The 15138-nt window shown below is 36.1% G+C and overlaps 1 protein-coding gene across 1 annotated transcript in view; it reads right to left on the bottom strand.

Moving 5' to 3' along the window:
- The window catches only part of CNPY1 (canopy FGF signaling regulator 1), a 53107-nt gene extending 38533 nt beyond the window's left edge, over nucleotides 1-14574 (bottom strand). The window contains exon 1 of the mRNA XM_052001540.1: nucleotides 14473-14574. Coding sequence (XP_051857500.1) covers nucleotides 14473-14574 — 102 coding nt within the window. The remainder of the gene's footprint in view (nucleotides 1-14472) is intronic.
- Between the last annotated feature and the right edge of the window lie 564 nt (nucleotides 14575-15138).

Below are 15138 nucleotides of genomic sequence, written 5' to 3'. Positions count from 1 at the left end.
TATCAATTCTGATGGACATGGCTCTCTTCAACAATGAGATGATTCAGACCAGTTCCAATGATCTTGTGATGAAGAGAGCCATCTATACCCAGAGAGAGGACTGTGGGAACTGAGTGTGGATCACAACATAGCATTTTGCACTCTTTTTGTTGTTTGTTTGCATGTTATTTTCTTATTTTTTTCCTTTTTGATCTGAATTTTTCTTGTGCAGCAAGATTATTGTATAAATATGTATACATCTATTGGATTTAACATATTAACATATTTTAATATGTTTAACATATATTGGATTGTTTTCTAGAGGAGGGGGTAGAGGGAAGGAGGGGAAAATTAGAAACAGAAGATTTTGTAGGTGTCAGTGTTGAAAAGTTATCCAAATAAAAAGATTTTTAAAAAAGAATATTAGTGATAAGAATGGTAGTTTTTTTGGGGGAAGAAGAAATTAGAAAGTAAATTTCCCCAAAGCATTCTAGCCCACTTGCTTCTTTCTATTAAATTCTGAGCTCAGACACTCTTTGCAGTGCCTGAAATAAAGACATCAATGGACAAGCTCTTTTAATTGTCCATCCAACTGTATGTCATATTCTAAGCAATAGGTATTCTTTATATATCTGATTTTTCCTGATTAGATAATCAGACTGAACTTTTTGCAATGAATTTGGATGTTATTTAGTTATCTCTGTAAAATTAGTGGGCTTGATATACTAAGTACAATGTCATCTGCAAGAATTTATCTTCTCTAGGGAATCCTTCTTTGATAAGAACTCTACACTGGAATCTTCTACAATAGTAGCCGGCATTCATATTCCCACTTTATTCTTCATTTAATGTTAATAATCATAGGATTGAGAGGCAGCAGAGAGGAATGATCACAGAGCTGACTTTGGGGAAAACTTGGACATATACTGATTGTGTGACCTGAGTGAGTCAATTAAATTCTCAGTATTCTAAGAATACTGAGACACATAGAAGACTGTATTGAGTCTTCCTCATTCAGAAGTTTCTTATACCAATAAAATCATAAATTTAGACTCTATCCCTAATTAGAGGGTTATGGAAAAAATGATCTCTTTCAATTAATCTTGTTTCTTTGGAATCTTTAATATATATGTAAGCAAGCTTCTTTATTTACAGATATATAATCACAGTATCTCCCCCAATCTCATCCCCAGAGTATTCTCTCAAACAGTAAGGTGTAGAAACAGATCAAAAAGCATATAAATGTATATGCTGTTGACTTCTAAATTATAGAATATTAGATCTAGAAGAGGATTTAGGATAATCTAATAGAGACCCATCATTATATAGATTGAGAAACTGGAGGGGGGCAGGGGCAGAAAGGAAAAGTGATTTGTCCAAAAATCATACAACTAGTAAAAGTGGCAGTCAGAAATCAAATATAGATATTCAGATTTTTTTAACTAAGTACTTTTTTCATCGTATCTTTAAGTGATCAATAAGTATGAATTAAGTACCTATCACATGCCAGACACTGTGCTAAGGACTAGGGATACAAAGATGAAGATAAAACAGTTTTTGCCTTCAAGAAGTTCACCTTCTTTTAGTGGAAACAATATATAGTTCTATAAATATATGACTTTGCTCATAACTTCCAGGCAGTCCAATGATTCTTCCTTTTTTTCTCCTTATCTAATTTCCACATAATTTTCTTTTCCTGTGACATATTTCACATTTTCTTTCATTTTTTCCAGTTTTTTGACTTTATTATTTCTTGATATCTCATAAAACCATTAGTTCCCATTTGGTCTATTTAAATTTTTAAGTAATTATTTTCTTCAGTGATGTTTTGATCATTTGATCAATTCTGGGTTTTAAGATATTATTTTCTTAAGTATTTTTGTGCCTCGTTTACCAAGCTCTTTTCATAATTTTCTTGTGTAACTCTCATTTCTTTTCCTATTTTCCTCTATTATTATTATATGATTTTTTTTTGCTCTTTTAATCTTTTTAACTTTTCTGGGAATTCTTATTGAATTGTGTTTTTTAGGTTATGATGAAAGAAATTTGGGGGAAGCTGTGGCAAAATTGCTAATCTCTCACTCTGCCATCTTGGTTCTTCTTTAAATATATAACTTTGACTTGTGATTATAGCTCCCATTTAGGTTGCACTTAAATTTATCAAAAAAAAATTTAGGGACAACCCAGTTGGATAGATAATACAAATATGATTATCCTCTTTTCTTGGTTGAGGAATGAAGGCATGTTAGGTAGAAATGACTACCCATGGTCACATAGAGTTTTAAAAGGGCAGGACCAGAACTTGAATCCAGTTTTTTCAACACCAGACTCATCATACCACTGCCTCTTAGCATTCAAGAGCAGATAACTTTTTAGTTCACTCTTGAAGCATGAAAGATTAGATAAACATTAAGTATTTGTTAGTCACCTTCTACTTCTCTTTTTTAGCTTTAAATCTATACCACTGTGATAGGAAAAAAAAAACAGTGAATCAGATAGAATAGTCATGTAGAAGTTTACACACATATTCACATACACAGAATACATACATAGTGTCCCAAAAGTCTTAGTGCACTCTCATTCTTTTGTAACTTTAGAATCAAAAATACTATAAACTTTTTAAAAATAGCATTTGGAAAATCATTTATTTACATTTTAAATATATTCATATATTTTTATCAACATCGGACACAATCACCATTTTGTGCTATACAACACTCTTGTCAATTTTCAAAATTAATAAAAACTTTCAAGTCAGCTGCTGCTCAGGATTTGAAAGGATTGCATTTATAATGCTAGCTTTTAGATCACCTAAAAGTTTTGGTTTTGGTGCATATGTGACAGTTTTGAGGTGGCTCTATGAGAAAAAAAGTCAAATGGCTGTAACTGACATCACTAAGTAAGAGGATAAGGTCCTCTTGAGTTATCAGGTGGGAAAAATGTCATAAAAAAACATAATCCAAACAATGCATAATATCAGGATACTGTGTCTTGTTAAAATAAAAAAAATTATTATTCAAAGTTCATATAACTAAATAAATATAAAAATTTAAATAAATTTTCAAATGGTGTTCTTATCGGTTTGCAATATTTATATTTAAAAATTATTAAAGTTTAAAACTGCACAAGACTTTTGGGATAGACTGTATGTTTTTATATGTATATATGTATGCATAGCTGGTCTTTGTAGGGAAAGCAGTTGCTCTACTGTAATGAGTTTCAATCCTACAATGATTTCAATTATTTAAAAGGCATATGCAGTGTGTACTGCAAGTAGAGAAAGACTCATTTGTGATATTTTAAAAAGATATTTAAAGCAAAATTTATTTTAATTGACTTTGATTTGGTGTGTATGTGGTTTCATTAGTACAGGAAATTCCTAAGGGGAAAACTTTCCAGCTCCCAATATTGGTTCTGACATTTATAGTCTTAGAGAGTTGTGTGGCAAGTAATTTGCAAAGGGTCATACAGCCAATAAATAATAATAAAAGTAACTACAACAATAACAATAATTTGCATTTCTATAGTACTTACAATGTGCCATTTTTCTTATTTGATTATTTGATATGTGTCAGAAGTGGAACTTGAATCCAGGTTTTACCAAATTCAAAAGCTGACTCAATCTATTATATCATGGACTGTCACATTTCTTCATCAGTAAATTAAATAATTAAATTCCAATAGCATTTTTCAGGAGTGGGAGAGTTTTACAAATTAAACAAAGGAAAGGGTGTGGACAATTCCTAAAGGTTGGCAATCAGTGCAGTCAGTGGTAATAAAGAGAATAGAGCATTTACCAAGAGTATCTCTTGATTCCCTTTAGTCTCAGCTCAAATACTGGCCTTCTATAATTGTTCCTGACTAGTTTGAAATGTATGGAGAGGCAAAGGAGAGCTAATGCAGTTGGTTCAAAAATGGCAATCTGCCTCCTTTGAATGAAAATCAGAAGAACCTTTGTCCTAATAAGTGGGATTAGAGAGATTTTATTATTTGACAGAGAAAAATTTAGGTTATATTTACCTGCCCTTCATGGCAAAGTCACTTATTCAGGCTACTATTTAAAGCAACAAACTTCTTAGAGCTTTGATTCCTCGCCATTGCTTTAAAGCTTCCCAATAAGATTTTAAATGACTTCCCTCCTTTTAAATTTTGCTCACTCTACTCCTTGCCACATCACATCTAGCTTTCATTTTTAATCTCCAGGATTGGCAGTGGGGACTTCAGTCTTAATTCTCCCCAATTCCAGGTTGTTTAACTCTTGGTTAAGGCTTCTGGGTATGAATTTAAGGACAGCCCAGAGGAAAAGGTCCCTCTGCTGGTCCCAGTAAAGCAGAGCAATGGATGTTCCAAGCCACTATGTAACTCAGTGAGATTTGGCTTATACAAGAGAAGGAACTGTTGGGGAGTTACTATGCAGAGATAGCAAAGAGCCCAAACTCAAATGATAAAGCAGACTACACTGTCTTTCAGCTCTCAGGTGCTGGCTCTGGATGTCCCTCATCCCTCCTGTGGCTCCCCTACATCCTTTATAACCTGGAAGCACCTATACACCTTTCCTTTCTTATAAGTGTAATTTAAGTCCTCAGGCTGGTGATTCAGACCAGTTCCAATGGACTTGTGAGGGAGAGATCCATCTGCATTCAGAAGGAGGACTATGGGGCCTGAATGTGGATCACAACATAATATTTTCACCTTTTTGTTGCTATTTGCTTGCTTTTATTTTCTTTCTTATTTTTTCCTTTTTTATCTGATTTTTCTTGTGCAGCATTATAATTGTGGAAGTGTGTGTAAAAGAGTTACACATGTTTGCCATGTATTGGATTGCTTGCTGTCTAGGGGAGAGAATAGGGAAAAGGGAGGGAGAAAAAACTGGGGACAAGGATTTTGCAGGGGTGAATGCTGAAAACAATTATGCATGTGTTTTCAAAATAAAATGAAAAAAAAGTCCTCAGAACTCAATCTAGATTCATCTGATTTCCAGAGAGAAAACTGAGGTGTCTAGAGAAGTATTGTACCCTTTCCTCCTTCATCATAGAGAAGGCAGCAGTGGGATAGCAGAGAGAATCCTGAATCTAGATTAAGATTCAGCACTCTGGGTTTTGAATCTTGACTCCACCACTAGCTGGCAATCCATGTAGATCTGAGCCCATTTTGGAGGTACCTGTCACCTTTCAGATATTTGACAAAAGCTGAAATTGGTGATTTATCTCCACACTAATAAGATCGCACATTTAGATAATACTTTTCTCACAGCTACTCTGTGAGATCAGGAATAAATATTATTGTTCTCATTTTAAAGCCACAGAGAAAATAAGAGATTTGCTGAAGAACTTGGAACTGAAACCACAAGTCTTTTGCCTTTGTGTCCAAAGCTTGGCCATTACATTACACTGAAGAAAGTCACAGAATTCAAAGGAATGGCATGTAAAAGCAAATAGATCATAGCACCTGAGATCCAGACTTCCATTCCCTGATATTTCCAAACTTCAATAGTTGCTGGTTTCCTCAGTGTCTTTCAAGAGGTTTGGTTCTTGACATTTTTAAGAGAGTTGAGAAGATTTATAAATATATATCTAATACATATGATGTGTATATTTATGATATGTACATAATATTATGTAAAATATATTGAACATATATTGTTCATTATATAATATAATAGGCATATATTATAATATGTGAATATGCCTATGATATGATAAAACATTCATATATAATATATTCTTATTATATATTAAATTTGAATAATATAATATTTTTTTTCTTAAAAATTTTGCGACCAAAATTCACTGGTCCCTACCTAATGGTGATCTTTTTTGTAGCCAGATCATGCTGAGCCAATATGAGACTGGCTAACTGCATTTTTCATAAATCACCATTAATTCAATTTGTTAACAACAACAAAAAAGGAGCTTCAGCACTAAAATAGGAACTACATTTTGCTGAACAGACATCTCTTTGTAACAACACAGAGGAGATGTCAGGTGGGAACATTCTTATCTAATACAATCAGCAGGCATAGACTAGGTCCTGTCACTGGCAGCCCAGATGCTACTTGACGACATCTCTCTGAACCCTCCACTTCAATGAATGTGCCTCCACAGAACCTCTATATCCTTGGCTTTATTGAAGAGAGAAATCTTTGAAAGTCAAGAAGAACAAGCATTCTGCATATCATAAAATAACATCAAGCAAAATGTTGCCATAAGTGAATATAATTTGATGCTTAAAAAAAAACTAACCCAATACACCATTCATAGAGCAGCAAAACACCAAAAAACCCAGGCTAGAGGGAATATTAATGATAATAAAAGGGAAAGATTTCACTCTGGGAATTCATTATCAACAAGAATTATTTATGCAAAATAACTGCTCCTTTGATTATCCATAGATCAAAATTTAACCATTTATATTGTTTCTATTAGAATATGGTATAAAATCCATGATGCTAAAGAATTCTAAGCTATTTTGAGAATAACATTAATTAAAAACTTCAATTCTTTGAATCAATGGTAGGATTTGGCAGCCAAAACTGAATATAATCCACATCTGCATTAAAACAATCATAGTGTCTAGAATGAGAAAGGTGATAACTCCTTATACCCTGCCCTGGTTGGAACAAATCTGGAATGTCCTATTCAGCTCTGAGTATCATGTTTTATGAAGGACGTTGATAAGCTGGACAATGCATGCTCAAAAAAAGATAAAGGGAACTGCAAGAAAACTGAGACAATGGGGGAATGAGCATTGGTTAAAGGAACAAGGAACTTTCATTCTGAAAGAGAGAAGATTAAAGAGGGATTTGATGGTCACCTTCAAGTATCTGGAGGTTCTCAGGTTCCTGAGGGCTTTTTGAAGTTAGATCTAGAAACAATAGGCGGGAAGTTGTGGGATTCAGATTTTGACTTGATTTGAGAAAGAATTTCCAAACAGAACACCCCCAAAGTGGAATGGATTGCCACAAGAGCTTGTGGGTATCCTTATGCCGACAAATATTCAAGCAGAGTTTGAATGATCAATTTATATCGTAGCTCCCCTTACATACACCTTTTCATCTTCTTCTACATTACAGTACATCCTCCCTCCACTACATGCTCTTCAACCCAGTGACACTGGTCTCTTTGTAGTTCCTCAAAAAAGGCACTCCTTTTCCAGGCATTTTCTCTGGTTTTCTGCCATTTTGGGAATTATTTTCTTCTCATTTCTGCCTCCTGACTTCCTGGTTTCCTTAAAATCCCAGGAAAATGCCACTTTCTACAAGATCTTTCCTAGGGCCTCTCAATATTGGTGTCTTCCCTCTATTGATTATTTCCGACTTTTTAAATTATATACATATAATATTATATTATACATATTTAGTATATAATGCAACTGTTTCTACATAGTTATTTACATTTTGTCTTCCCCATTAGGATTTAAGTTGTCTGGGGGCAGGGAATATTTTTGCTTTTTTCTTTGAATGTTCAGCATGTAACATAATGTACTTATGTTGTTGTTCTTAATAGCATTAAGACTTTTAGAACATTTTTGTTCTCATTTACAAAATAATAACTGCTGTCAATAAAGCTCTTACCAAGATCTTATTCATACCTTATAACCATCTTCTTGGTAACTCCTACAGAGTAGCTAGGTGGCGTCATAGTGCATAAAGTGCTGAGCCTGGAATCAGGAAAACTCATGTTCATGAGTTGAGATTCAGCTTTACTTACTAGCTGAGTGACACTGGGCAGGTCACTTCACCTTTTTGCTTCAGTTTTCTCATCTGAAAAATGAACTGGAGAAGGAAATGGCCAATCTCTCCAATATCTCTGGCAAGAAAATCCCAACTGGAACCACAAAAAGTCAAACATTTCTAAAATAATTGAACACAGATCTTATGATCCTTAATTTACAGATGAGGAAATTGAGACATGGAAAATTTAAATAATTTGTCTGTGATCACATAAGGTGAGATTTGAATTAAGTCCTAAATCCAGCATTTTATCCTAAATCCAGGAGTAAAATGTATGTAAAGTATAATCCTAATCCCAAATCCAGCATTTTATCCACTAAGCCACATGATCTCAGATAATTCAGAGTTGGGTTTGTGGGGGGTGGTCTGGGATGGGGATAAGAACCTCAGCATCTGCATCTTGGTTATAGCCAATAGTTTCCAAAGACTGAACCGGAGGCTCATTGATTTAGATCTGGAAGGGACCTCTTAAATCATCCTTGTCCAACCCTTCTCCTTGTATAGGAAAGCTGTCTGAGGAGGAGAGTGACAGAGTGAGGAATGGAGCCTAGATTTTGCTTGTTATTATTCAGTTCTATTTCACTCCCTGTGACATAATTAGGGATTTTCTTAGCAGAGGTACTGGATGCTTTGCCATTTCCTTCTCCAGATCATTTTACAGATGAGGAAATTGAGGCAAATGAAAATGCCTTCTCCAGTGCTACCCAGCTAGTAAACATCTGAGGCCAGATTTGAACTTAGGAAAAAAAAGAGTCTGAAAAAATTTCCTCCATTCTATCCACTATGCCTCTTAGCTGCCTACTATATAAATATTTGCTGTTATTATTATAAGAATCATTATTATCACCGGAATTTGGAAAATAGAATTGTACAGGAGAAAGAACAATGAAGTTGAAGTCGTAGAACCAGCATTTACATTCTGACTCTGTTGTTTTGTACCTCTCTCTCCTTGGGCAAATTTCACTTCTCTTCTCTGGGTCTCAGATTTCTTTATTTTAAAAATTAGAGTTAGACTAGATGGCCTCTAAGACACTACTAGTCCCAAGGCATAGAATTTGAGAATTAGGAAGATCTCAGGGACCAACTAGTTCAACCCATCCATGAAAGGAATGCTTCCTACAACATCCTCAACAATGGTTCTCCTCACTGTTATTTGAAGACTTTCAAGAGGAAGAATTTACCCTATCTTTAGGCAGCCCATTCTACTTTTGGACAGCTCAAATGATTAGAAAGAATTTCCTGCTGTCAAAAGCTTAAACTTGCCACTTTACACATTCTACCACTGGTCCTGGTCCCATCTTCTATGGCCAAACAGAAAAAGTCTAATCCCTCTTTCCCGTGATAGTCCCTTAAATATTTTAAGACAGCTATCATGTCTTCTTTTTTCTTCTTTTTTCCAGATCAAACTTGCTTAGTACCTCCAACTAATCCTTGTATTAAATGGATTCCAAGCCCACCCCCATCTAAACACACTCTAGCTTATCAGTATCTTTCTTAAACCACAGTATTCAGAACCGAGCATGTTCTTGAGATCTGACATGGGAAGTAAATCAGCCAACATGCATTTATTAAGTATTTACTGTGTGTTAGCACTGAGCTAAGAACTGGGCATGTAGAGAAAGGTAAAAATAGAGTAGCTGCCCCTAAGAAGCTTATAGTCTAGTGGGGCAAGGGTTGCAAATGACTATGTACATACATGATATATATATAGGATAAGTGGGAAGAATTAGCAGAGGGGAAGACTGCAGAGTACATTGGGAAATGGGGGAAGAGTATCACCTCCCTATTTTAGATACTATATCTCTTGAATACAGCCCAAAACTGCATTGTTTATTTGTAGCCACATTATGCTACTGGCTCATATATCAAGCATTCAGTCCACTAAACCCCCCAGATCTTCTTCATAACAATTGCTATCTATCTATCCATGCTTTTCTCATCTGATACAGTGAAGTCAATTTTTTTGTCCAAATATAAAACTTTATACTTATCCTATTGAGTGTCATCTTATTTGATTCAGCCCAATGCTCTATCCATCAAGTTCCTTTCAGGTCCCGTCATTCAGGGTCTTAACTATCCCTCTCAGCTTTGAATCATCTGCAGATTTGATAAGCATACTCTTTATGCCTTCATCCAGGTCACTGATAAAAATGTTAATAGCACAGGGTCAAGCACAGGTCCCTAGGGTACTCCACTGGAGACCTCTTGCCTTGCTGACATTGAGCCATTGCCAATGACAATCTAAATTCAGACATCCAACCAGTACTTAATCCTTCTGACTACATTATCATCTAATTCATATGTCTTTATTTTTTCTTTACAAAAATCACATAAGATCCTATATCAAAAGTTTTGCTAAGAAGGAGGCAAATTATATCTAAAGAATTCCTACCACTTCCTATTATATTAATCAATCCTGTCAGAAAAAAAAAGAAAATCAGATTAATTTGCATAATCTATTCTTAATGAAGGATAGCTCATTTTAAGCTTTGGTAGAATATTGTGTCACACTTCTTGATTCCCCTGTCCATTTTTCTAATCATCAAAGCCTTCCCCTCTTGTTTTGGTCCTTGCTATTCATCAGTACATTCCTAATATTGTAATAATAGCTAATCAATCAACAAACATTTATTATACACCTTCTACACAAGAGATACTGTCCAAGGTGCTGGTGATACAAAGACAAAAATGAGATCATCCCTGCCCTAAAGAGGCTTACCTTCTACTTAGAGTAGATATGTACAGAAGTAAGTATATCCAAAATAAATACAAGGTATACTTTGATGGAGTAGGAGAAGTTTGCACTAGATATTCTGGGAATTAGGAAAGGCTCAGGTTATTGATAACACAAAAATAAAAAAGCCCATTTTCTCCCCATTTCCTAATCATTCTTCCCTACACTTGCCAAAAAATGAATATCACAAGAGGTCATTATGATGCTTTGTGTCCAAATGATGCTTTGTGTCCAAGTACAAGGAGAATGCTAGCTTTATTAATGTTTCATGCTATAGTGGGAGAGATATACTGCATATGAATATGAAACATTCAGGCTAAAAATAAAAGTATTGTATATTGTTGTAAGGTTTACAAAGCACTTTCCATATCTTATCTCATTTCATCCTCATAACTGTTATGTAATGTAGGTGTTATTATTATTTGCATTTTACAAATGAGGAAACTGAGGCAGGTAAAGGTAAATGACTTATTCAAAATCACACAACTACTAGAGTCTGAGACTGGCTTTGAACTTATGTCTTCAATTCTAATTCAAATCTAGCACTCTATTTGCTAGTCTATTTACACTAATAACGGGTACAGTCAGAACTTATGAAAGCAGGTCTTGTCACTATAAATTCAATGTATTTTCTACCACACTGAGCTGTTCATGGAGAGACTCAGTCAGTCTTTGAGATATAACAAGATTTGTTTTATTTTGAAGTAACAGGTCCTGAGTTTACTCATTAAAAACTCAAATGACATAAACTCGACTGGGCCCTCAATGCTATTCAGTACTGTGAGCTTCGATGTTATTCCCTATAGCAATCGCTCCTAATTCCCAGAGTTATTATGAGGATCAAAGGAGATAATAAAGGCTTTACCATAGAGTCTGGAACACAGTAAGTTCTTGCATCCTTCCTTCCAACTTTTGCCTCCAATCTCCCTACCTTAACATAGAGCTGATGATCTCACTTTCTACTTAAGAGAGATAATAAAAATCTTGCAATTGTAAACTCCCTTCTCTTAGGATCCAAAATTTAGGTTCTATCACCCATTTATTCTTCCTTGGATAGGCAGCATAGTGCCCAGTATCTGAAATCAGAATTTTGAATCCTAACATCGCCACTGCAACATCTATAACCTGAGACAAATCACAACCTCTCTGGGTTCTTCACCTGTAAAATGAGAAGTTTTGGCTAGCTAATCTCTGAAGTGTCTTCAGGGTTCCTATGATCCTTCCCCTGTTTCAGAGGAAGAGGTAACTTTATTCTCTGACTAAGCTAATCCTTCTAGCTGTGTTCTTGATAACATCTTTCCCACCATCAACAAGTCAATCAATCATTGGCTGTCCAGATACTAATTGATAGCCCAGCCAGCCAAAGACTTTTTTTTTTAAACAAATGCTACTACATTTTCATATTCTCCATAACTTTCTGGGGGGCTCTTCCACACTAATTTTTTGCATGTAACTCTGAATAATTTGTTTATTGGCATAACAGAGCCCCCAAATAAGCATTAAAATGATTGTTTGAGTTATGCTGAAATAAGAAAAACCAATAGACCTTTTGATAGATTCTGTATGCCAACATATACCCAATTATATTTTTACTTAGCTACAAAGCACTAAATCCAACACAGTCTAGCCCATACCAGTTCTAGAATGGAGATTAGTTCTGGGTTAGAGCTGACTTTGATTTGTAATATGCTTGGAAAAACCTTTTATGTCCCTCTGAAAAGGATTAGAACCTAAGAGAATGCCCAAAATTGATCTCATTTCCTAGAAGCTCTCTGCATCATAAGGATAAATGCACCAGGGCAGAACTGAGCCATAGTTAACTCACCTGTGAAATGGATATAATAATTTTTATATTACCTGCTAAACAGGGTAGTTGTGAGAATCACAGAATGTCAAGACCAGAAGATACCTTGAAGATCATCTAATCTAACCTTCTCATCTTGCATATGAGGAAAAAGAAAGTTTAATGAGGATAAATTAATTGCCCAAGGTCATATGATTAGCAAATAGCAAAGTGAGAACCCAAGTCTTCTGACTGTTTTTTTGTGAAACACTGTTAAATGCAGAGAACTATATAAAAAGTGAAGTTGGTATTATTTCAGTGAGTGCCTTAAAGAAACAAGATAACAAATCTTTATTGAGTGTGAGCTCTGGACAAAGTATCATAATGGGTGAGCAAAAGAAACAGTCTGAAAGATTTGGCAGCAATTCAGGGTCTGAAGTTGCCAACCAGGGACATCTAAAGGTTTAATGGTTCAGAGACTTCAATGGGTTGGGGGCTTATCAATGCAAATGTCTCTCGTGAAAATGGGAGTAGGAGGGCAAGCTGTATAACTAAATTGCTTATTGGTTACTATGAGGGAGTTACCAGCTACCAGAAACCCTGAGCAAGAGGTTTCTTGATAGAGACAAAATTGTGAGAATAGTGGAAAGATCACAGAAGAGCCAGGTGGTTCCCATCTCTGCAATTTACTACTTGTATGATCCTAGGCAAGTCAAGTACTTTCTTACCCTTGATTTTATTAGTAAAATGGAGATACATCTCTGCCATAGTTAAGTATTACTGATTTGAGTCTCAAATTAAATTACTGATGTAAATGCTCTTTTAAAACTAAGTGTGAAGGAAACAGAAACTGTTACTGATTCTCAAAGAATTTAAGAACTTACAGGGATCTCAAAGCCCATTCCATATATTCTCCTTTTTTCTTCCTGAGAGCCTGGTGTTTATATGGACATGTGTGCTAGGGGTATGAAGTGAGCATTGCTGATAGTAAGTTTCTGATTGAAAAATAAGGACGGGACATTTAAAGTAAAGTCTCTGAGGGACTATGTTTGAGGATGAGGTCAAGACTACAAATGTCCAGGAGGGAGATATGGCGGATACTAGCTTGGAGAGGAATACCAGGGAACATTTTCAGATTTACTAGTAAATCCCAGTCTTCAGTTTGGTATGCTCTGATTTAATCCAACCCCTTGATCTTATAAATGCATAAATTAGGGACCAGGGACAGAGCTAATGGTGGAAAGACTCAATCCTAGTCTAGTCCAATCCTAGTCTACTACCTAAATGGACTCTGATGATCTTGAACTCATCAATTTATTCATTGGTACCCATTAATTATTTTCAGCTATGGCAAGTATTGGAGCCAAGAATAGTAGAAAAAAAATTGGCATTAGAGGCAAGTAGAATCATTCTACTTGACATTCTAGAGCTATGACATGGGCAAGTGAGTGTAAACTCTCAGGCAAATTTGTAAGACTTTAAGTGATAGATAAGTTGTGTAATTTTGCTGGGATGGAGGGATTTTCCACACTAGGAATGATACCCCAAAATACACAGACACACACACACACACTCTCACACACACAAAATTCTCAAGAAGCAATTTTTTTTTCCTTTTTAAAAAACCAAACACTGTAATTTTATATCTTGGCTAAGTAGCAGTAAAGCTCACATTTCTTTCTCCTAATTTCTAATATAGGGCCTTCCTTCCAACAATATGGCCTCCCATAAGCAGAAGGCATAAAAAAGAAAGAAACTCCCCTTTCATATTCAATATAATGCAGGCCAGAAGAGCTCTGTAGAAACCTTCCTTGTTTTCACCTAGGAAGTCACTGCATTTTAAACATCCCAAACCCTCCACCACAGAAGGGCAAGGAGAAGTGGGAAGAAGAGCTGAGCCTCCCAGAAGCTCCCTTTCCTCACGGCACGGATCCCGTAGCCAAGTCCTGCTTGGCCCCCTACTGGCCTTGCCCAAGAATCACGAGGGCCTGCTCTTACCCCGATGCAGAGCGGAGCCAGAATGGCTGCCACGGCGACGGAGGCACAAAATTTAGGTACCGACAAAGAGATGCTTCAATTTCAAGCTTAAAAATTACTTTGGTCCCCGAGGACTCAGAAGCAATTTAGAGGCTGATCCCCTGCACAAGAAAAAGGTTAGAAGATTAAGACCAACTGCTGTTTGGATAAATGACTGGTAATTGCCCATATCTGCAATTATGTCCTGGCATATGATTTCTCCGTTACCTTGGTCCTCTCCTGCGTCCCATCAGGCCTTATGCGGTACGACTTCACCCTCACACCCTTCTTCTGACGGGCTTTCATAACATCATACTCTACCTCATCCATCAAGGCCCTGCAAGCTAAACAAGACAGAAAACAGCCAGTTACGGAGGAGGGGAAGGAAGGAAGGAGAGTGGATGGAAAAGCTAAGCACAGGTAAGCAGAAATTTGATTTCGGGGCTTGAGTACGGGGAAAGGAGACTGCAGCACAGGATGAGAAATGGGCCTTCGAGAAACGGTGGGAAAGGAGAGCCATTTTCTGCACTGTCCAGCTATCAGTGAGCTGAGATTTGGGGCATTTCTACTAGGCCCCACGGACCAAAAAGGATCTTATTTTTCTCTGCTGTTTGCCTACCAGGAAAATGCGTAATGAGTCTGAAGAGTTCCTCCCCAACCCCAAGTCTGTTTAGAGAGCCCTATCAAGTACAGGACTACTAGCCTGAAGAAACTTCCATTTTTTTAATGAGGGTATGGAAGAGTCAGAACATCTCTACTGAAAAATTGCTTATTTTGAATTTCACCAGAGCTAAGGAGATTTTTTTTTGGGGGGAAAAAAAACCTTTTGTAATGATTGGGGGAAATATGACATGTGCCAAAAACAGATCACAATAAGTTTTTAAAACAAATCTT

Source organism: Antechinus flavipes, chromosome 5, assembly GCF_016432865.1.
Source record: "Antechinus flavipes isolate AdamAnt ecotype Samford, QLD, Australia chromosome 5, AdamAnt_v2, whole genome shotgun sequence".
In the NCBI taxonomy this organism is placed as follows: domain Eukaryota; kingdom Metazoa; phylum Chordata; class Mammalia; order Dasyuromorphia; family Dasyuridae; genus Antechinus; species Antechinus flavipes.
The sequence above is the reverse complement of the archived record's forward strand: the minus strand, read 5'-3'. Positions and strand labels throughout refer to the sequence as shown.